Here is a 23100-nt window from a genome sequence, read left to right as displayed (position 1 = left end):
TACCTGCTATATTCTTTGGCCTCAGCTCCAGGGTTACTACTGATGGTGTTCAAGGGATCATGTAAAGCTACAGATCTAAGGTGGGTCCCCCACAGGCAAAGCAGGAACTATCTCTAGCTCCATTTTGTTTTAGGGTAGTGGTGGGGTTTGATTTGAAAAACAAATAAACAAGCAAAACAAACTCTCTCACACACACACACATACATCCCAAAACAAAAGACAGGGGAAGAAAGATCTACTTTTCTGTTTTTTTTTTTTAGGGTTATGTTTTGGGGCCACACTTAGCAGTGCTCGGTGTTACTCCTGGCTCTGCACTCAGGAATCACTCTTGGAAATGCTCAGGGCACGCATGCAAGGAAATAGCATGATGTGCCTTACGTGATGTACAATCTCTTCAGCCCTAAGATCTATCTTTTACGATATTTCAAATTGAGCGATAGCACAGCGGTAGGGCGTTTGCCTTGCACGCAGCCAACATGGCCGACCCGAGTTCGATTCCTCCGGAGAGCCCGGCAAGCTACCGAGAGTATTCGATATGCCAGACACAGTAACAACAAAGTCTCCAATGGAGACGTTACTGGGCCCGCTCGAGCAAATCGACGATCAACGGGAGGGCCTTTACCTTTTACCTTTTTTAGTCAATGAAGTCTTCAAGATGATGGGGGAACGAGGCTCAGAACACATAACACATTGCCCCAAACACCAGTTTCTTTGCATTTCTCAGGCTTAAGTACTGTACGATGCATGTCCTATTACTTCCTTCCAACCATGACTGCTACCCACAGCCAAACACATATGCACAGATAAAATCCATTTTGCAATAGCATTTTGTTCCTCAATGGAATAGTCCTACAACCCCTTTTCTATAGAGCTCAGTGTGAGGGTATGCACTGCAAACACAAAGTGAAGTGGAGAATTGAAAGGTAGCAGTGGAAACTTCCTTCAGTGAACACCTCTCTAATGTATTTCCAGTCACCCTGATTACCTGCTTTTACTAGGGTTTTTGGTGCTACCTGCCATACGGCCAAGCACTTCTAAGAGCTGAATAATTAACCTAAAATCCTTACTTGCTTCAAATGAACACTGACAACTGGCTGCAATTTCCCAAAGAGAAAGAGGTGGAGGTGGGGGACACAATGTTTGTTAAGCTCTGCAGAGTTAGCTAATGTCAAAAGACAATCCTTCCAGAGAGGTGAGAAGATATTTTATCACAGCCTCCGAGATGAAGGGGAGATTCATTATGGTTACTAATGCTATTTCTGTCAATGTCTTTGGAATTCTAATTAGATTATTAAAACTTTGCAAATCGCTATGTTACATCTACATTCCACATTCCCTTCAACGAGGGTACTTTTGAAATTAGAGAATCCTGATGTCATAGGTAATGATGCATTGCCGATAATAAAGTTTCAGGGAAATTCCTACAATAAAAACCAGTTGGTAAAGACAGAACCCATTTATCTTCCTTCTCTCCCAGCTTTATGCCTGAGGGTAAGACGTCTGTTGCACAGAACAGTGACCTAGCTTTTTCCACTCCAGTAGCTGATGATGCTTGTTCACAGGTAGCAAAGTTTAATAATTTGTCACAGCTACTTAAATGTCTTCCCTAAATCGGAGAGGCAAATCAAAAAAATTTATAAATGAAAAACGGCCCGAAAGAGTATCTCTAGCAAAGATATGGCACAAGTGGCAGGTTCAATGCATATGGATAGTGCATCTTAGGGCATTCTGATTTATAACATATGCATTCCAAGTAGTACCTGAGGAGAAACAAATTGCTTACTGTTAACCCAGATCCATTTGCAGATAATAAATGGGCATGCTTTCTACCCATCAAATAATGGCTCTAATGCCCTTCAACATCACGTTTGAGGAATGGGTGTCACCCTCTGTGCTCTGTGAGATAACCCCGTTCCTTTTGGTGGAGATCTTAGCCCTTAACATCCCGGCAGAAGAAAGTATACATGGCTTACTTACCATGATGTACGACGCCCTTCAACCCATGGATAATAGGATCCAGAGCAGAATTGTTCCTTGGACTGACCTACATGTAAAGGAAACATGATTGGTTAAATCTATTCTGGCATCAGACACAAGAGTCTCAGTTTAATCTTCTAAAGGAAAGGAGGAGAATAGATGTTATCAAGGAAGCTGCTTAGGTCTCACATATACCATGGCTCTCACTGAACTAAGGAGATTGATGACATAATAAAATCAAGTGAGGAAGTCTAAATCAAAAGAAAGAAATTTCTCAGAATATATTTGAGCAGAACAGAAATACCATCATCATGGCAACATCTTAAGTTACAACTAAATGAATCTCTTGTTGCTTTGTTTTATTAAAAGTACACCCTGATTATCTAGAGTCATTGAGACACATCTGGGAACAATCCATCATAGACTAAAGATTTTAATACATTCTTCTTTTATGTTTTATGTTTTCTTTTTATGGGTGTGTGTAGCACTGAACAGTGCTCAGGACTTACTCCTGGCTCTGTGTTCAGGGATCACTTCTGCTCGGGGGACCATGTGAGGTGCTGGAGATTGAATCTATGTCAGTCACATGCAATCCAAGCACCTTGAGCCCCAATTTTTTAAAAAATAGTTTTTGAATCACACTTGGCTGTTCTCAGGGAACTTTTTAATGCGCAGGAAATCAATTCCAGATCAGCATACAGCTAATGCACCCTACCCACTGTACTCTCTCTCCAACTCCAGATCTCAGTAGCTACTGATGACTATATTTTTCTCTCTTCTTTTTAGAACATAGATCTATTTCACTTTCTAAGGATCCAAGTCCCCTGTACCTTACCATGTACCACAGAGAACATTTCTACAGATCAAAGTAGGGGAGGCAGGAAGAGGGTGGGAGCTGGGAAGACAGTAGTCTCTTGCTCCCATTTCCTTCTGAAGTTTAAATACCCCTAAAAGTTAGGTCTCTTTGATTTGAACCTTCACCCATTCTTTTATCAACCACCTGACACTACTTGGCATAACATTCCATACTTGTCTCCTTTATTAAAAATTGAGAATTCTTTCAACATTCTGTCTTCAGACACAATGAAATGGTTACAAATAAAATGACATGATATCTGAGGTTTGCTTCAAAAAAAATCTAGGCATGATAGCAGGGGTTTAGGGGCAACAAGACTGACCTCTGTTCAATCACTTACAATCTAGGCTGATGAGTTTCAGCATGTGGGTCAGGATACAACTTTCTCTATTCTTGTGTATGTTTGATTTTTTTCCCCATAACTTTTCCAAAATCCATTACTTGTGACCAGCATAGCTCCTAAATTTTCTCCCCAGAGATATTGTTTCTATTTGGTTCCTTTTAACACAAAAAACTGGAATCTTGACAAATCTTATTCAGTGTGTAGCAAGCTCAAATTTGTTTTGTTAGTTAACTTAGAAGAATTCTGGGCAATCATGGATTAAATTTTAAAGTAATGGAAACATTTCCACACTCAGCCTCCTTTACAGTTCTCCCCATGTTGGTTTATTAATCCTAGTTTTCTCTCTGGTAATAACCCACTGCCAACCCTCACAAATCTCTTTCCTCTGCCTCAGCAGGACCAGTTCTCAATAAGAAGTACTTTTTGTGTCCCTATCACACCTCACACTGAGGGAACTCAACCATATTCTGAAACACTTTTTTGTTGCTACAAATAAGGATGGATGTGGGGCAAAGTTGGGGGGTGGGGCAGGAGGGGTGCTGGCACCAGGTAGGTAAAAATAGGGCTCATATAAGCATTTTATAACAGAACAGAAATCAAAGCAAAAAATTACCTGGCCAAGATGTAATTGAGCTGAAGCTGAGACATGAATCCTGGATTGAAAAGATTCTCTGAGTTTAAGTTATTGGTATTAATGTCTGGACCTCTGAATTATGACTAAGTTAAAATATGGGTATGAGTCCATACGGTGCATGCTTATAAACTAATGAAATGATGTAAAATCTGATACTTCATTGTTGCATACAGTACCAATAGTCATTTTTGTTTTTGCTCTTTTTTTGGGGGGAGGGTCACACCTGGCGATGCACAGGGGTTTCTCCTGGCGGTGCTCCAGGGGACCATATGGGATGCTGGGAGTCGAACCTGGGTCGGCCACGTGCAAGGCAAATGCTCTACCCTCTGTGCTATCTCTCCAGGCCCTCATTTTTGTTTTTGTTGTTTTAAGTACAGTGAATAGGAACCTAGATTATTAGATTCCAAAGGTGTAATTCTAAGAGTTGGCATAGATAATATCTCGGCATAGATAATATCTCTGTATTTTCTGACTGAAAATTTCTAGCTTTGGGCTTAGAATACTGGCTGAACCATGATATTTCTTTAAAGACAAAAATCACAGAATATAACAAAATTTTAAAAAAAATCTTACCTCTATCATGTACTGAAGATAAAAAAAAATTCACTTGGTCAAAAATAACAATTTCAAGAGTCTACCAATAAATGTGGTCAAATTTTTTTTTTTTTTTGAGGATATACCTGTCATTGCTTGGAAGCTGCCTCTGGCTCTGTGTTCAGAGCTCACTCCTGGCAACACTTGGAAAACCATATGTGGTGCTGGAGATTGAACTGGGACGGGCCCCATGCAACCTCAACATCTGTACTACTTCTCTTTTCCCAATGTCGCCAAATTTTAAAAGTGATGGAATAAAGTAGGAGGCCAGAAAATTACCTCATTTTAAGTTGAAGTTATAGACAAAAAAGGAGGGTACCCTTTTCACTTTCCAAAATCAGTCTGTAAGGGATATTCATACTGTATCTGCAGCAAGTGGCTACATGGTCACAAAGTCTTGCTGGTCATCCTTATCATATGTATCTTTTCCATCTGATTTTGCCCTTCCTCTCATTGCATGCACCGATCAGCTCTTCCACTCTCTGAAATTGGACTTGACTACGTGGCAGACTTGGGCTAATGAGACATTAAGAGGCATGGTGCAGGCAATATATAAAACATAAAGGCAGAAGTTTATGGTCCCTTGTTACTCTTTTAAATACCGTGATCACCGGGCCAGAAAAATAGGACAGTGCTTGCCTCGTAAACATGCTTGACCTGGGTTCGATCCCTGGCAGCCCATATAGTTTCAGAGCCCACCTGGAGTGATTCCTGAGTGCAGAGCAAGGAATAACCCTGCACACTGTCAGGTGTGGCCCCTCAAACAAACGAACAAAAAACAAACAAAACATCTCTACTGAGATGGACAGTGAAGAATGCAGGCTAGCATACAGATGAACGACAAAATGAATAGACACAGACAGATCCGGTTAAGGTCGCTCAAAACCCGTTAGCCTACCAACTACCAGACAATTGGTAAATAAGTCAAATCAAACCATGCAGCTTTAGTTGAACAGCACTGAGTCTAGCAGAAATTAGCTAAGTTGGACTTGACGACAATAACTCTACAGAATTAGCAAGAATTCAAATTATAGTTGTTCCAGTAACTAAATAAAGTCATTTAACACAAAGTGAACCTTTACTTTATAAAGTTTCTGAGAGTGTGAGTGTATATGCAGTGGTGGAGGATGTGGAAGCGGGGGGAAAGGTTTTGTTATCAATAGTTTTTATAATCAATACAGCTAGATTATTATTCATCCTAAACTTTTCTCAATGAAAATCCACATCAGAGAACACAGAATGTGCTGTCAATTTTAACAACTCAGAAACTTCTCAGAAAGTGTGCTTGCTAGCTTTCTTCTACCAGGCAACATTTCAGAGATATTCATCTATGATTCAAATGACTGGAAAATGCATTACAGTATTATCTGATGATGTGAAAGAAAGAAAATGATTCTAATTCTTTATCATTTACACTGAATTATAACACTAGTAGCTGATGTAAAAGAAACCAATCCAGGTTCAATTGCTGGCCATGTGTGGCAACAAAATCTCTGTGTTTGGTTATCTAGGCCTGGACTCCGTGCCTGACCCTAGATTCTAAGGAACCTACAAATAAAAGGTGTCAACAATGCCCATTCATGTCCACATTCTCTACTGTTAGTTTATTTGGCTGGGGTCAAGATGATGGATAAGGATAAAGAAAGAGAAAAATGGAAACTACTGGTTTGTCAATAACTTATTGATTAATAATATTGACCTCCACTCTCCAGTCTTTTTCTTGGTTTCAAAATTTAGGGTAGAGAATTAAAAAAAAACATGCTAATAAGTGCGTTTGTTTTAGGTAACTCAGAAGATTTGCTAAATTAATCTCTTCCACTCAATGTTTTATTTTGTCACATATTAAAAAAATGGTGAGTATAAGCAAAATCATTTGAAGAATTCTGAAATATATCTGTAATAGAAGCTTGATTTAGTACAGTGGTTTTATCTAGGTTTTGTGAGCATGGCTGAAGTGCTAAGCAAGAGTGAAAGAAAATGGAAGTCTGGGTCAAGGATGATCTTGAAAGAATTCCAACATCCTCATCTGTAAAATGGGGATATGATCTCATAACGCTATTGTGAGAAATAAATGTGTAAAGGTTTGAATATAATGCTGAGTACAAATACAACATTAAGTAGAAAATGGATATTGTTGGGCAACAACTTGACCCAAATACTCAAATTAAATGACTACCAAAACAACATCAATTTTATCCCTGAACTTCTCAAAGCACTTGGCTCTAGATGTAACATCTACTTGAGTGAGAATTTCAAAAGATACAAATTCATGTTTTATTTGACATCCACTCAATTTCATAATAAGCTGCTTTTTTTCAAAGTCACATGAGGAATTTTTCTGCCTCTTAAATTTGCTTCCTTCCACTTTAAGATCAAAGGAGTTGCATAGGATTACTGCAAAGGCAGCAACTGTACCAAAGGAGCTTAAAATGCAGTGAGGCCGGATGGAGTGGGGTGGGGTGGGGAGGGGGAGGATGACATCCCTGTAACCTGCAGTATTTGTGCCCTCATCACAAAACTTAGCTCCTAGCACTTCCATTTCAGAGCTGCTTCTGTGGCATTCAAAAGGCCAGCACAGAGAGGTGACAGAGGGGCATCTAGTCAAAAGTTATTATGCCGCCTCTGGACACAACCAAAATACATAGAGAAACAAACAAGATAGGAAGCCACCATGTTTCAACTTGGGCAAAAGGCCAAATTATTCTAACAAAATCTGTACTTTATGAGAAGTTTCTTTCCAAATAATACTAACATCAAAATCCCACCAATTACAAATCAGTAGCCACGTTATCAATAACCTTTAGAGATGTGTCTGTAGTATAAGAGCTGTGGGAGGGGCTGTATTTCTACTTGCAGAAAAGTAAATAGAAGCACAAGAGGTCCACCTTGTGCTGATGGTCAGATCCGTGCTGGTATTTACTGTGCCTGTCCACGGTGCCATTTAGCCCTTGTCTTGGATCCTAATAATCTTCAAATCTACTACAGCCAGGCCATCTGCTAAACAGAATAGCCACGACAACCTAGTTGCCTTGAATCTGACATCACCAGCTGCTCCTTCAGTCCTATAAATGTCACATGCAGTCTATAACCTCTTGTGGGAGAGAGAATTTACGTCCGCTGGAGGTGAATGGCTATCGCATTAACCAGGGATGAGGAGCAAAGTGACAGACAGCAGGACCAGGCCCCCGGCATGGCCTCTCTGAGTTTCAGAGATGATGATCCAGATCCCTGATGGTTAGCAGGTAACTGGGCATTCTGAACCTAAAGAGTCTTATCAGTACAAGAGCAAAGCACTTCTCATGAAATCTGATTTTCGATGGGATTCTCACCTTCCTCCATGAGTCTTATTAAAGAGAATGAAGCAAGATTGCTGTAGCTTCTTTTGTTCTGACTTCAACATACTGCTTACCATTCATCAGATTTTGCACAGGGGCCATGCTTATCTTCCTGTATCATTACAATTTTAGTATATGTGTTTGCCAAAGTGAATGCTCATTCACCAGATTTTAATCTAAGATGTTATCAAGAAGTTCCTTATACAGAGATTGAAGCAACAGTACAGCAAGTAGGGCATTTGCTTTGCATGCAGCCAACCAGAATTCAATTCCCAGAATGTCATATGGTGTCCCGAATAATTACTGAGTGTGGAGCCATGAGACATTATCCAGTACAAAGAATTGGTGAGAAACCTTTATTAATAAGACACTAAATACTAGTCAATAATTTAGGGAATGTTTCTTTGTTCAAGAGGATAACGACGGCATCAAGCCACTAACCACAGATACATTGAGAAAACGTAGTTCTATTTCCTGACTTTCAGGTTTCCTTTTCCATTCTCACAAATACGCTTTTCTTCCTGTATGGCCTGAAGCCTCAGTTTCCAGTGTAGATGCTTTCTTTTTTTTCTATCTGACAACCCAATATTTTCTATTCTCTTCAGGTGGTTACAAGAAGAAAAATGTGCAGATAGGGGCACTGAGTATCCCAAACTATCAGGGAATAAATGCCAGAGAGGAAAACAGAAACACAATCCAGAATGGGGTGTGGCAGAGGAAGAAGTAAAGGAATTTTTTTTCACTTTGGTTTTGGACCTCTAAGGGCTTACTCAACACTCTGAGCTCAGGAATGCTTTATGCCACTGGTGGGGCTCAGGATACTATCTGGGGTCCCAAGGACTGAACCTGGGTTGGCCTCATGCAAGGCAAACACCTTATCTATTATAGTACTATCCCTACAGTCCCCAGTAGAAAACTTTTTATAAAATGAAGGATTTGGGTCCTCCTGTCAGCAAGAAATCAAGAGTAGACTCCTGGCCAGAAGACTTGATTTGACTTTAAATAATACATTTCCGGAATCATACTTCCTCATAGATATGCAAAACAGCACAATGGCATCTCATAAGAGAAGGAAGAGCTCGTGCCAGAGGGGAAGGGTATGGCCCTGTATCATCATCTATTTTCTAGCACTTGACAGCACACACTCCCAAGACTGGTTTCTACCAGCAGATGGGAAGACTCCCAATTCCTCCAGCCATGGGAAAAAATTAATATGAAAAGGCAACATAATTATAGATGCTAATAGGATTCATCCTCCCTATTTAAATGAGCCGAGGCACTGACACGGCTTGCTTATTCTTAATATTAGCAGAAACTAGTCACTTCACAAGTTATTCCTCTTTGGAGAATTGAAATATGCGGCCATTGAAGGCTGTAGAGGAAGTGAGTCTAACGCTCTTCTCTACTCCTTTCCCTTCTCTTCCTCGGAGAATTTATGTCTCATTGGGCTGGGAATGGCTCCATGGGCTCTGTGTAGGCTTTGCATGTGGAAGCCCAGGACTGAAACTGTGGCACTGCATGGTCCCAAGCACCGTTGACTACGGCTCAAAAACAGAGCATGTACTCCTCACTAAAGTATTAACCAAATAATTGTCATAGTTGGCTTGGGAGAGTCAAAGACTGTGAAAACAATGTACCACGATAACAGTGAGGTGCTGCAGTCAATCAGCACAACTGCAGTTCTTGCTAGTAGGAAGCTTGCTTACTGTCCATCCAGGCAATTTCTCATTTCATAAGGATCAAAACACCCCGGGGTGGGAACACAGTGCCATTTTCTCTGACTTTGGACTCACTCAACAACCAATTTCAAAGTCAATGCAGAAGAAAAGGAGGGAGTGGGCAGGCTGGAACAGCTGGTAAACAGAGCTTCCATAGGGGCCCAGGGGGTGATTTTGACCTTCTTTGTTTTTATAATGCATTGGATCTCAGAGCCAAGAAAGGAGAAGGGCCACTACTAGAGCAGTTTAAGATGGGTCCCAGAACTCACCTGCCCAAACCCTGCCATTCTTCAAGGAAAGGTTGCTTTTGAACTGGAAAGAAGCCAAGCAGAGACTGTAACCTAACAAAAGGAGGACCTATAGTCTTAAGCTGCAGTGCAAGCATTTTCACATAGATATTTTTGTGACCTTTGAAGAAAAAAAAGGAAAAAAACACTATAAGGCTTAGGGGTGGTGGGTAGAAGGGACTGAGGCAGGAGAAGTGCATTTCAGGTTCAGTGATTCGCCTGTGAGTGTCTCTTGGTTTGGTGTGGAGTGCCGACAACTTTGACTTTCACTTGTTAAAAATTCTGCCCTGCATTGAAAAGCCCCCAACAATATCAAAGGCTTGGGGGAGCACGCAGAGCCCAACTTGCACATGTAGCAAGTGACTTCAACCAAAACACATTAAATGTGAACTCTCACCCATTTTTTTTCATTCCCTCCAAGCAAAAAGCTGCTCTGGGCACTCCATTTACAAAAGGCCTGAAAGCACTATTTGGGAACTACTGTAAGTTCCTGCCATGCATGCGGCAAGGAAAGCATAAAAGACAAGGCATCTTGTATCAAAGGGGTCACCAGGTTGAAAAAAATTCCTCCTTAGGAATAGCCACGGTTACCCCTTTGATTGTAAGTAGCCAAGTATACAGGTGATATTAGGAGTGTGGAGAAACTGTGTACAGAGAATATATGAAATGTTAAAATGATCTTACTCATCTAAAAGTTGCATAAAGAGGCTATGGGGGGGGGGGGAATGGAGAGTGCCGGTAATCCAATTCATAAAAGACAATTCTTAAGGATGACTAATCTATTCATCTAAGCCAGGAGCTTTCTTCTTGCTGTGGTGAGTGAACTAAGAGGATTCTCAATGATCTCAGACCCTGTGTAATTTCTTTTTTTGAGGGGGATGATTTTGTGACTAACTTTTCACCAGTAGAATGTGGCCAAGATGAAGGAAAAACACTTTTATGATTAGGCTGCCCAACTCTAAACCTCTATCTTGCTAACAGATTGTTCTGTTTCACTGACCACTTTGGTGAAGTAAATAGTAATATTAGAGAAAACCATTAGCAAGGGTTCAAGGTGGCCTTTGATTGACAGCCATAGGGAAACAGAAGGAATCTGTACACACCCGGCAACCAATGATCACATGCTATAAACGGAGCAATGCACTGAACAAATCACTGCACTCACAGATAGCTCTAACCCTTACACCAGGGCTGAGGACACAACCTAAAAAAAGCAGCATGTCACTATTTTCCCTGCAGGGGTGTCATTAATGCAGTGGTACATTCGCATCACTGTGTTGGTCCACGGATCCCAGGCTCTTCAATATTTTCAGGAGTGAAAATACTGAGTAGTAAGGATGCTCAGTGTCAAGAGCCAAAAAATAAACAAGTATATCCACAAATAGAAAACAAACTTTCCTACCAGGGAGAAGTTTTTCATAAAGTTACTTCCCGCTCCTTTTATGGGGGTTTCACAGGAAAATTGGATCTTCGTGTAACTTGCACACCATCAGAGGAGTCCATGTACTTCCAGAGATGTCTTCGTAATTTATGGCCCATTTGTGTGGCTAAGATCAGATGAACATCTTGCAGTGCCACTTAGGCTGGTGGAGGCTGTCTATTTATTTAAGACCTTTTAGGTTACATATTTGACCATTGGCTTATGTACAGCCCCGACTTGGGGCCAAAGGCCTAGGGTATAATTCATGGCCCTGAGAAAACTATGGGCTCTGAGTCATCAGGGGAGCCCTGGGATGTTGACTGACTGTTGAGAATGTAGGAAGGTAACTGCTAAAATGGATCACTCTGCAGCATGTGAGAAGCTGATGCTTCCTTTTCCATGATTAACCAAATAAAAGGCAGGTCTGGTCTTTGGAATAGGCCCTTGATCCTTCTGGACCTGAATTCCTATGTTCCAGCAGCGCTTACTGGGATTGGGGAGAGCAATGAGGTGGGAATTCAGGTTCCAAGCCGGAAAATTTGGCACCAATAATGAGCAAATCCCCCAATGGAGCAAATCAACATTGATAATCAATCCTGGGACAAAGAGTTTTCAGTAGCTTTTAGGTTTAAACAAACATTGAAAAGCAATGAATTGCAGCAGCAAACCAAAGGCAATCATAGAGAAAGCTGTCCCCGGGCAAGGCGGGCAGCAAGGCACGCAGGAGGGAGCAGCTGTTCTCTGACTCACGGCTACCCTGGCCAAGCACAAACTAATTACCTAACCCCAAAGCTGTCTATTTATTTTGGGGGAGGGGGGCTCCTATGCTGTGCTTCCTCTGGACCTCTGAATGATTGCTTCAATAATGTAGTCTCTGAAGATCGAATAAGTATCAAACCACTCTCCCAGGCAATAGCTCACAGGGCATTCCGTCCTCCAACCCACACACTCACAGGAGAGCTTTGGTGCCAGAGGGCCCTCAGCTTTCCCTGTCACCGTCCTCTCAAATCAACCCAGTAACTGCTGTAAACATCCCACTTCATCCACTGACAAGCCAGTGAAAACTTTCCGCTACACACTTCGAAATCTGTAAGAACGTCTGACTTAACAGTCATTGGTAAGCAAGGTTTTATTTTTTTGGGGGGGGGACACCCATATTTATGTGGACAAATGTCTTGTGATCCAAAATTAGAAAGTTTCTTTCAAGGAGGCACTACTCTAAACAAAAGCCTGCCCACTCCCCTCCAGGGGGGCATACAGATGAAGCTAACCGAACAATTCAACTTTGTATTTAAAATGCACCTGAGTTTATCAGAGGATAAAATTAAATTGCAACAAGAAAAAGACAAAATCTTTCCCAGCAGGCCTTGATTGATAGCATGGGCCATTTGTAGCAGAACAAAATGAAAAACAAGAAAGTTTGTTCCCAGTGATCATTGTCTCACTGGGCCAACTTTCTCTCCTTTGAGAAAATAATATGATTTCTTCATAGAGCATGTAGTCTACGTATTCAAGCAACAGTGCTCCAGATCTTTCAGTGCCTCCCTGTAGTTCAGCTGGAAAAAAAATGGCCCTGGTGGGGGAGGCATACATAACATTTAAGCAGAAAGCAGCTTGTTTTTATGAAACTGCCATCGTAAGTAACCTGAGAATAAAGCACTCTTTAGAAAAATATAAGGATGGATGTCCTGTAGATCAGTATGATGAGCTCATCTTAACTAGCGACTGGGGTACATAAGACTGTTGTAGGGGCTTAGTGCAGAATTTTAAAACCAGGTTGAAAGAAACATTAAAAAATATGCTCTCTTGTATGACTGAAATGCAAGCACAAAAGTTTGGAAGTCTGTAACTGTACCTCACGGTGATTCACTAATAAAAAATTTTTTAAAAAATCTGCTCTCCTAAGATATGTGTGAACACTGGAAAGTTGATGACCAAATTAAGGTGATCTGTACAATGGAGATGAATCCTCCCTAGTCTCAATATGGTTATCAAAAAGAAACAAATGACCACTTAGCATGTTACCAAACACACTGAACATTCTTGAAACTAATTGTTCTTTCCCCCAAAGAGGCAAGCATACAAGTAATCACACAAAAAACATACAATGATCCAAATAAAAATCTACTTTTGATTTCAGAAAGACCAGCGGTTGTTGGGTGGGGGAGTTCAAAGTAAATTCACTCAGTCATGCCACAACCCCACCCTAACAAATCCCATCAAAATATTCATTTTAATAATATCAAACTGTCATTCAACCCAGTTCATTAAACCTAAGACTTGCAAATTGATTTATTCATTTCCTGTCATATACATAAAATTTCTGTATGATTTTACCTCTGAAACATCATTCAAATTCATCCAGCATCTCTCTTCACTGTTCCCTTCTATATCTAGCCTAGATTACTGGCCACCCTCTTAGCTCTTCTGCTTAACAACACTGACCTCCCTGCTGGCTGGACCACCCACCAACTCCTCAATTCAGTTAAGAAAGTGGTCCTCCCTGTGGAATCTCACCATGATCACCTTCAGTTAGTTCTGAAAGAGAAAATGGAACCATCGACAATGATATAACTTTAATCTGACTGACCTGGGGTGTGGCCTGGGAATCTGGACTTTTAAAAGCTTCTCCAAGCAAGAACCACAGAGCTACAGTGATCCTGTAAAGAGGAAATTGAACCACACACAAGACAGTTCTCTAGGAACTGCAGTTGCTGATGCATTTAATCTTTTTGTCTTTTAGTTTTGGTTAAGGGGGAAAACCCATGCTCAGGGGCAACGCCCAGTATTGTTCAGGAACCATGTAATGCCCAGCACTGGACCTAGACCTCTGGCATGCCAAGCATACACTCAGTCCACTGAGCTAGCTCACCAGGCCCACCAACAGATCCATTCTGCCAAGATTCCCCACGGGCCACAACAAACCCTCTCCATTTTGACCTTAAATTCTCAGACCATTCCCTAAGCCTTTTCTAACTACCCCCAAAACACCCAGATCCTCTTCACCTAGAATGTTCTTGGATGGGCTCTTTGCAAGGCCGGTTCTCCCCCTTTAGACCACAGTTCACTGGCACGCAAACAAAAATCGTCTTTCAAGCCAGAGAGCAAGTGCTGGAGGAGGTAAGGAGCTTCCCTTGCATGCAGCTGATACGAACCAGTTTGATCCCTGGCACTGCATATGATGAAGCCTAGACTCCATCACACACACTCAGTGGTCTTCAGCAGTGCCAGCAGCTGCCCTTGAGCACAAAATCAAAAGTAGCCCCCGAGCACCACTGGGTGTGAACCAAACCACTCCTGACTTCTCCCAGACATAATCTTCCTTGATTACCTCATGCAAACTAACTTTTCTCAAAATATTTGATGACAATTTTGTCTCTTCCAGTCACCCATAGCAGCTGCCAATCCATGCAGCCTAGGAGGGTGGTGCACTGAGGAAACCCAGGCTGGAGGGACCCTGAGGTTAAAGCTGGTGGGAGGGGCTTGTCCTCAACCAGTGCTACCAGGTATCTCTTACACAGGCCCTCTCACAGCACATTCACGTTCACAGCCTATTTAAGCACTTGCTTCTTGGGGCAGGAGCAAAAGTTAAGCAGGTAGAGTGCTAACCTTACACAAGGCTGGCCTGGGTTCAATCCTTGGTACCCCATATGGCCCGAGTACCATTGAAGTAATAAGCCCTGAGTACCACTTGGTACTCCACAAAACAAGCAACAAAAAAATACTTGCTTCTCCTGACTGGGTTGAGAGCTCTAAAAACATAATAAGGCTTACAAGTTACAGTTACTTGATTTTGCATTTCCAGTTCCCCCATGGTGGGAGAAGATAAAAACAGATGTTTTATTGAAAGAACAACAGGTAGTTATTAGGAGAGAAAAAGAAGGGGAAATAACTAAAGGAGAAATTAAGAGAATTTCAGCCTGATTATCTAGAAAGTTGAAAGAATTCTAAGATTTATGCTCAAAGAATTTAATAAAGTCTTGGTTAGGTGGGGCTGATTTGACCTGAGGTAAAGATCTGACCTCAAGAGGAAGTTGAAGAGATATTTCTAGGAATAAAGCTGCATGGCTGAGAAGTGAGGAAAGAAAAGAGGAAGGAGAGAGAAGGAGGGAAGGAGAGGAAGACAGCGAGAGGGAGGGAAGAAGAGAAAGAAAAAATGAGAAAGAAAGGAAAGAAAAGAGAAAAAGAAAGAGAGTAGGGAAGGAAAGTGAAAAGAAGAGAAGGAAAGGGAAGAGAAGAGTGTTACGTTCTTTTTTTTTCTTTTGAGTGTTATGTTCTTAAATATGACACCACCCTTCTATGGTTTCCCTGAAGCCTGTAGACTAGGCTACAACCACTTTACTAAGCTTAAACAATATCCACTCACACAAATACTTAACAGAGTACTGCGTATATACAGAACAAATTAAATTATAATTAACTAAATATTTTTATTAAATTAACACCACTAAGTGACATCGAATCAACCATCCACCCACTTATTCATTAATTCGCTAGCACATTAGTCAATTAATATTTACTAAGCACCTAATAACTGCCAACAATTGAAAGAGTATATTTTTATAGCAGATATACTGACTATATCACAAATGTATTTGTTCTATTGCTCCCTTTTTAGAAAAGCTAGTACTTAGCACACCTTCCCTCCTGGACATCCACCTTCTCTAAAACAAACAGAAAACACCCAGATGGCATGGAAGCTACTACTATACCCTGCCTGGGTTGGTAGTGGGTTGAGCTGTGGTGAGTGGCACAGTATTTCCCATTGAGAAAAACTGGATTAGGCCAACAAAAAAACAGGAAATGACATGCACCTAACCCTAGCTGGTTCTCTAGTGTCATATGTCTCCCAAATTTCATTGGGTATAGTCCTGAGAGCTCCCAAACCCCACAGGGTGGTGGCCCTGGAGGTGTACCCAGTTCTGCTGTTCAGGCTGGTTGAGATTGCCAAGGCTAGCCCTTAGTCCCACTGTGCACAGCTTGAGAAGCCCCCTCTCCAACCCCAACATCTCACCCAAAAAGATATTTTTTTCCCTAGCTGTACTTACTCAAAGCCTACGAGTGATGTAACAGTAAGTGCATATTAGTAAAGTATCATTACCAAGTAACAAGACTTGGAGTTCTGTTTTGTTTAAAGAGGAAAGGCAATGGGAAGTCTTTGAAGTCGTTGGGGCAATAGTCAATGGCTATTGCAAAGAGTGAAACTAACAAGTAAGGTTATAGGTTTTAAGTCACATGAAAGTCACAAAGTCACAAACAGCTTTCACACGCATTACTCACTTCTTAATATCACTACAAAAGCTATAACTAAATTTTAGAAGTTTAAAAATGCACTAGGAAATGTGAAAGATGTTTTAGAATCTTAAATCTGCCAAGAACAACTCTGTTCTATGAGGGACAGTGCAGAGATTTTGTTGGGAGGAGAGCTCAGACAATGAACCACAGACAGCACTCTCTCAGCTAACCTGAAGTGGAACATAGAAGCTCTCAAACTTTGCAACCTCAGATAAGACCTTTGTAAAATGTGCTGCATGCTTTATTGCCTTCTTAAACATAAGCCTCAGAAGACGTTTATATTCTGGTCCTTCAGAATAATAAAATTCTGTGACAAGGTTTAAATAAGACCTTGTCTTGGAGGGAGTGCTGACCCCTAGAGAGTGTCCCCTGAAGTCAGAACTCAGAATGCAGGTGATTCTGTGCATGGATGAAGGGGCATGTAAATCAGTTTCTCTGAACCTTCAGAGTAATTTTCAAAAGATACTCATGTTGTTGGGGCCGCAACTAGGAGTGCTGCAGTCCTGGGAGTGTGGATATATATGGTACTAGAAACAACCAAGGGACCAAGGGCCTACACTAACTGGTAGAGAATAAAGGCTTGTTCTCTACCAGTAGAGAACAAAGGCTTGTTCTCTACCAGTTAACTCACAACCTTAAGCCTCAAAATCATTCTGAACTTGCTACCTCTGCCTTAGCTTTTTAGTAGTCAGGTGACGGATCCACATCTTAGCAGGGAGCCTAAGGGAGATCTCATTAGTCTCGACTCTAAGAAGCAGAGGTACTAAGATCATAATGGTCTCTCTTAGACATCTGGGTTCTAGAGGAAATATGTGGGTTTTTGGGAGGTTGTTGTTTTTTTGTTTTTTGGGGAATCACACCTGGCTGTGTATACCTGGTGGGCTCAGGGGACTGCATGAGGTGCTGGGGATTGAACCTGGGTTTGCTTTTTGCAAGGCAAGCACCCTACCCAGTGTATTATCTCTCTTGCCCCAGAAGTATATGTTGTGGTTAACTTTTTAATCTATTTTTAACTGAGGTATAACTGAAAAAAGTAAGATATAACTTTTAAATATATAACTACATGTCTCTGGCTGTGTGTCTCTCAAACAAACACACATATTGACATATACACACATGAAATTATATACTAGCCTTATTTCTCCTGCTTTCACTAACCACTGCACCTACGGGATTCATTCATGATGTTTCATGTTGCAGTGCTTGGCTTTTATACTGCTGTAGAGAATTTCATCGTAGGAAAATGCCATAATTAACTTACCCAACAATCTCCGTTTAGTAGAAAATGGTTGTGTTATAAATGATATAAATCATCACCATCTTGGGTAAGAAGGCAGCACAACATTAATTAATTTAAACTTTATACATATGCAAGTCCAATGCTGTGCCACAGTGATCCTTGGAATCAACAGAGTACCATGGTCAAGTGCAAAGACTCTAAGAATCAGTTTGAGTTTTAGGTCTCTGGCTCACTTACAAAGCCATTGAATGACCCTGACAATCAATTCCCTCAATTCTGAAATAAAGACAGCACCAGCAGTGCTGGGGCAATGGTTCAAAAGTCTAATGCACAAGCTTTGTGAGTAGGACTCTTAGGTTCAATTCCCTGCACTGTATAGTCCCTAGAGCACCTGTAGGAGTGGCTCCCTGCCCCCATCTCCAGTCTCAAAGAACTGAGACAGGAGATGCACGTAAGTACCAGAGGGTTCAGTCCTATACCAAAACAAAAGATTACACCAATAATTTCTTACAATGTCACAAGAACAGATAGAAGAATCCAAATACTGTATAAGCATCGAAGATATTGGCTCTCATCATCTTATAATAATACAATATACACAAAGCTTTGGGAAAGTTTTCTTTCAATATAAACAACCTTGATTGGTTTACTAAAACATCATTGGAAGCTTAGTTTTCTAATTTGTTTCATAACTCGAATGTCTAAAATCAATCAAGGCTGTAACTAGTAAAGTTATACACACTCTAAATAGATAACAAAGAAGTTAATTAATATTGACTTCAAGCACATATGAGAGTGACATATTAATTCCACTATTTGGGCTCACTGTCAGGAAAGGCATATGAGTTTCAGTTAACAATCTCACGGTGCAGTGACCCCCCTGCTTATATTCCCAATTCCTTGACAATTTATTGAGATTATGAAAAGCAACACATCAAGATTTTAGTTGTCAGTCTGTGCAAAAGATAGATTTTTTTTTTACTTTTTGGGTCACACCCGGCGATGCTCAGGGGTTACTCCGGGCTTTGCACTCAGGAATCACTCCTGGAGGTGCTCGGGGGACCATATGGGATCCTGGGAATCGAACCAGGGTCGGCCGCGTGCAAGGCAAACGCCCTATCCGCTGTGCTATTGCTCCAGCCCCAAGATAAACATTTTTTTAAAGTCTCCTAGGGTAAGAGAAAATGTTCATTTGAGATTTTTGTCATCTGCAATAGTGTTGCAAAGCTAAACCAACAAGAGGGTTATCTATGAATTTTCGATCCTCACCAGGTCACCTGTCAGAAATCCTGAAGAGATTAAGACTCTTTTTGGAAGTCTGGCCACAAGAATATAGTACAATCAGAAAGCAGGATGGTAAGCAAGACAATGTAATGATGGCTATTTTCTTTAAGGCTTGACCGTCCAGAAACTTTGACTGTGACTCTCTCCAATTGGGACATTCAGTTCAATCCCATTTTTGCAATATGATATTCACGTGTACTGGTTAAGGAGAATAAACTGCGATATTTATTTTAGGTTTAAAAATAGTTCTTACTCCTGTACAAAGAAAACTACAAAACGCTACTTCAGGAAATAAAAGAGGACATGAGGAAATGGAAAGATATCCCCTGCTCATGGGTCGGGAGACTTAACATTGTCAAAATGGCAATACTACCGAAAGCATTGTATAAATTCAATGCAATCCCTATAAGGATACCCATGACATTCTTCAAAGAAATGGAGCAAACACTCCTGAAATTTATATGGAACAATAAGCCCCCACGAATAGCTAAAGCAATTCTTGGGAAAAAGAAAATGGGAGGAATCAACCTCCCGAACTTCAAACTGTACTACAAAGCAGTAATAATTAAAACAGCATGGTACTGGAACAAAGGCAGAACTGCAGACCAATGGAACAGGGTTGAATACACTGACATCTCCCCTCATCATACGCTCATCTAATCTTTGATAAAGGTGCAAGTAATGTGAAGTGGAGTAAGGAAAGCCTCTTTAATAAATGGTGTTGGCATCACTGGACGGCTACATGCAAAAAAATAGGCTCAGAACTCTGCCTAACACCATGTACAAAAGTAAGATCAAAATGGATTAAAGACCTCAACATCAGACCAGAAACCATAAGGTACATTGAAGATAAAGTTGGCAAAACCCTCCATGACATTGAAGCTAATGGTATCTTCAAAGATGCCACGCCACTGGCCGAGCAAGTGAAAACAGAGATAGATAAATGGGACTATCTTAAACTAAGAAGCTTCTGCACCAACAAAGAAACAGTGACCAAAATACAAAGACAGTCTACAGAATGGGAAAGGATATTTGCCGAATACACATCTGACAAGGGGTTGATACCCAGGATATACAAAATACTGGTTAAACTCCACAAGAAGAAAACATCCAACCCCATCCAAAAATGGGGCAATGAAATGAACAGAAACTTTCTCAAAGAAGAAATCCGAATGGCAAAAAAGCACATGAGAAAATGCTCTACATCATTAATCATCAGGGAGATGCAGATCAAAACCACAATGAGATACCATCTCACACCTCAGAGACTGGCCCACATTCAAAAGAACAAAAGCAACCGATGCTGGCGTGGATGTGGCGAGAAAGGGACACTCCTTCACTGTTGGTGGGAATGTCCACTGGTTCAGCCCTTCTGGAAAACAGTATGGACGATGCTCAAAAAATTAGAAATTGAGCTCCCATTTGACCCAGCAATACCACTCCTGGGAATATATCCCAGAGAGGCAAAAATGTATAGTCGAAGTGACATCTGCACTTGTTTGTTCATTGCAGCACTCTTTACAATAGCCAGAAACTGGAAGAAACCTGAATGCCCAAGAACAGATGACTGGTTAAAGAAACTTTGGTACATCTACACAATGGAGTACTATGTAGCTGTTAGAAAAGAGGAAGTCATGAAATTTACATACAAGTGGTACAATATGGAAAGTATCATGCTAAGCGAAATGAGTCAGAAAGAGAGGGATAGACATAGAAAGATTGCATTCATCTGGGGGATATAAAGTAACAAAATATGAGATTAATACCCAAGAATAGCTGAGATCAGCACCAGGAGGATTACTCCATAACTTAGAGGCCAGCCGGGTATCCTAGAGGAAAGGGCAGTTCAGATAGAGAAGGGAGCACCAAATAAAGGATGTTTGGAGGATCCTCCCAGGAGGGGAGATGCATGTCAAAAGTAGACTATGGACTGAACATGTTTGCCATTCAATGCCTCTTTTGCAGACCACAACACCCAAAAGGAGAGAGAGAACATAGGGGATTGCCCTGCCACAGAGACAGGGGGGATGGGGGGATGGGGGTGGGAGGGATATTATCCATGGTGGTGGAAAATGGGCACTGGTGGAGGGATGGGTATCTGATCATTGTATAATTGAAACCAAAGCACAAAAACTTGTAAATCTACAACTTTAAAAAAAAATAAAATAAAATAAAGGGGAAAAAAATAGTTCTTACTTTTATCCCAAAGTACATATGCGATACTTATGTTTGTTCATTGCAGCATTATTTACAACAGCCAATATCTGCGAACAACTCACCTCACCCAAATGTCAACCAACAGATGAGTGGAAGAAGAATTTGTAGAGTTATATGCACAATGCAATAATACTCAGCTGTGAGATAACATCTTACAGTCTGATGCAACTTGGATGAAACTGGACAAAGTCATGCTAATTAAGTGAAATTAGTACGAAAGAAACAAAAATACCAGATGATTTTACTCATATGCAAAGTATAAAGAAATCAAAGGATAAGATAATTCCCAGTAGAAAAAATCCTGATACACTGTAATAGAACTGTGTACTGAGGTGTGTTAGGTGTGAGTGGGGTACAGGCTAAGGACCTTGAGATAAAGGTAGAGGGATTCCGGCAGTCTGGTGGTGAGTTTGGTATACCAGAACTATGAGTATAAAACAATACCAGCACTACTGTACAACAAATATATTAATAAATTAGTTCTTATACAACTTAACCATCTGAAGGGCTTGAAGTAATCAGGTCAATACATAGAAAAAGGAGGAGGGAAAAATGAATTTCAGTAATAGCACAGAACCTAGTAAACTATTAATAATGACCCCCACATAAAAACATTTCATGTCATGAGAACACTGTCAAAGAGATACTGGCATATCTGCATAGAGTAGAATAATCTGTGAGAGCCTTTCAAAAGTATTATGGGTATTACTCATAAGTCCAGACACAGTAACAACAAAGTCTCCAATGGAGACGTTACTGGGCCCGCTCGAGCAAATCGACGATCAACGGGAGGGCCTTTACCTTTACCTTTACTCATAAGTCCAAAAACAACTTCTAAGATTTTAGGTGAACTAAAAGTGATGATGAGTGGAAAGAGAATATAACACTGTTTGCTAAAGGGAAAAGTTGGAAACCACTAAAAGCTGTCCATTAAGAGCTAACAAAAGAAAGGACACTATCACTACTTAGCATAATATCACGAAGTGATTAAAAAATAAACAAACAAAAGAATAAGGAAAATCTAGCTACCAAACATCGAGATATGACTATGACAAATTTATAAGGTCAAAACGACTTTATAAGTTACAAAGCTTCATCCTACTCAGATGGTGCATATTTATAAATGCCTTTAAAACTTCTGACAGCAGATACAGCAAACATCAGCGGATCCCAGTGGAGGATGGGAACAAGGGTAACCTACTTTCCTCTTTTTCTCCTTAATGGACCCTCAGGCTGCTTGAAATTTGAACAGCACACTTATTTTTAGAACTATAAAAGAAGTCATTTGCATTTTAAAAACACTGTATTCAAATGCTGACATACTTGTAGATATCAATTTTGATATGTTTCAATGTATATCACATTTTGTGCATATATATATAAAATCATTATATTTATTCTTGAATTGTGAAGTATGCAATTTTCTATACTGGAATACACTGAATGACCTTGATCAAGACCTAGAGAATTATATCCTGTATGGGGTGGGACAGATAGTACAGGAGATAAAGCACATGCCTTGCACGCAGCAGACCCCACTTTAATCCCAGGAATCACCAGTGGGGTTACTCCGGAGCACACAAAAAGAGAGAAATCACCTCTGAGCACTGCTGGATGAGTGCTCCCATGAAAAGAAACACATCCTATAGTTACTGCTGCAAGAACAGACAAGGCGATGGGGAGTCAGAGTGGACACGTGCTACCAAGGGGAAGAAGGCAAAGCAATCTTCAGTGTCCACTGCTGCTATCTGTGCCCAGTTTCTCAAGGACAAACACGTTCACAGATTTGAAGGACATGGTCATTTCTCCTCCAGTTAAGTTTGATATGAGTGACAATCTTCTATTCCAACACGCAGAAACCTGATTAAATGACTCCCAGGCAGGATCTGCAGAGAACCAT

The 23100-nt window shown here is 40.7% G+C and overlaps 1 protein-coding gene across 3 annotated transcripts in view; it reads right to left on the bottom strand.

Moving 5' to 3' along the window:
• Window positions 1-23100, bottom strand: part of PTPRG (protein tyrosine phosphatase receptor type G) — an 822933-nt gene that overhangs the window by 176907 nt on the left and 622926 nt on the right. For all 3 annotated transcript variants that reach the window (XM_056129040.1, XM_056129043.1, XM_056129042.1), the window contains exon 6: window positions 1978-2044. In XM_056129040.1, coding sequence (XP_055985015.1) covers window positions 1978-2044 — 67 coding nt within the window. The remainder of the gene's footprint in view (window positions 1-1977; window positions 2045-23100) is intronic.

The sequence above is a fragment of the Sorex fumeus genome, unplaced genomic scaffold, assembly GCF_029834395.1.
Source record: "Sorex fumeus unplaced genomic scaffold, SorFum_2.1 ptg000072l, whole genome shotgun sequence".
Taxonomy (NCBI): Eukaryota; Metazoa; Chordata; class Mammalia; order Eulipotyphla; family Soricidae; genus Sorex; species Sorex fumeus.
The sequence above is the reverse complement of the archived record's forward strand: the minus strand, read 5'-3'. Positions and strand labels throughout refer to the sequence as shown.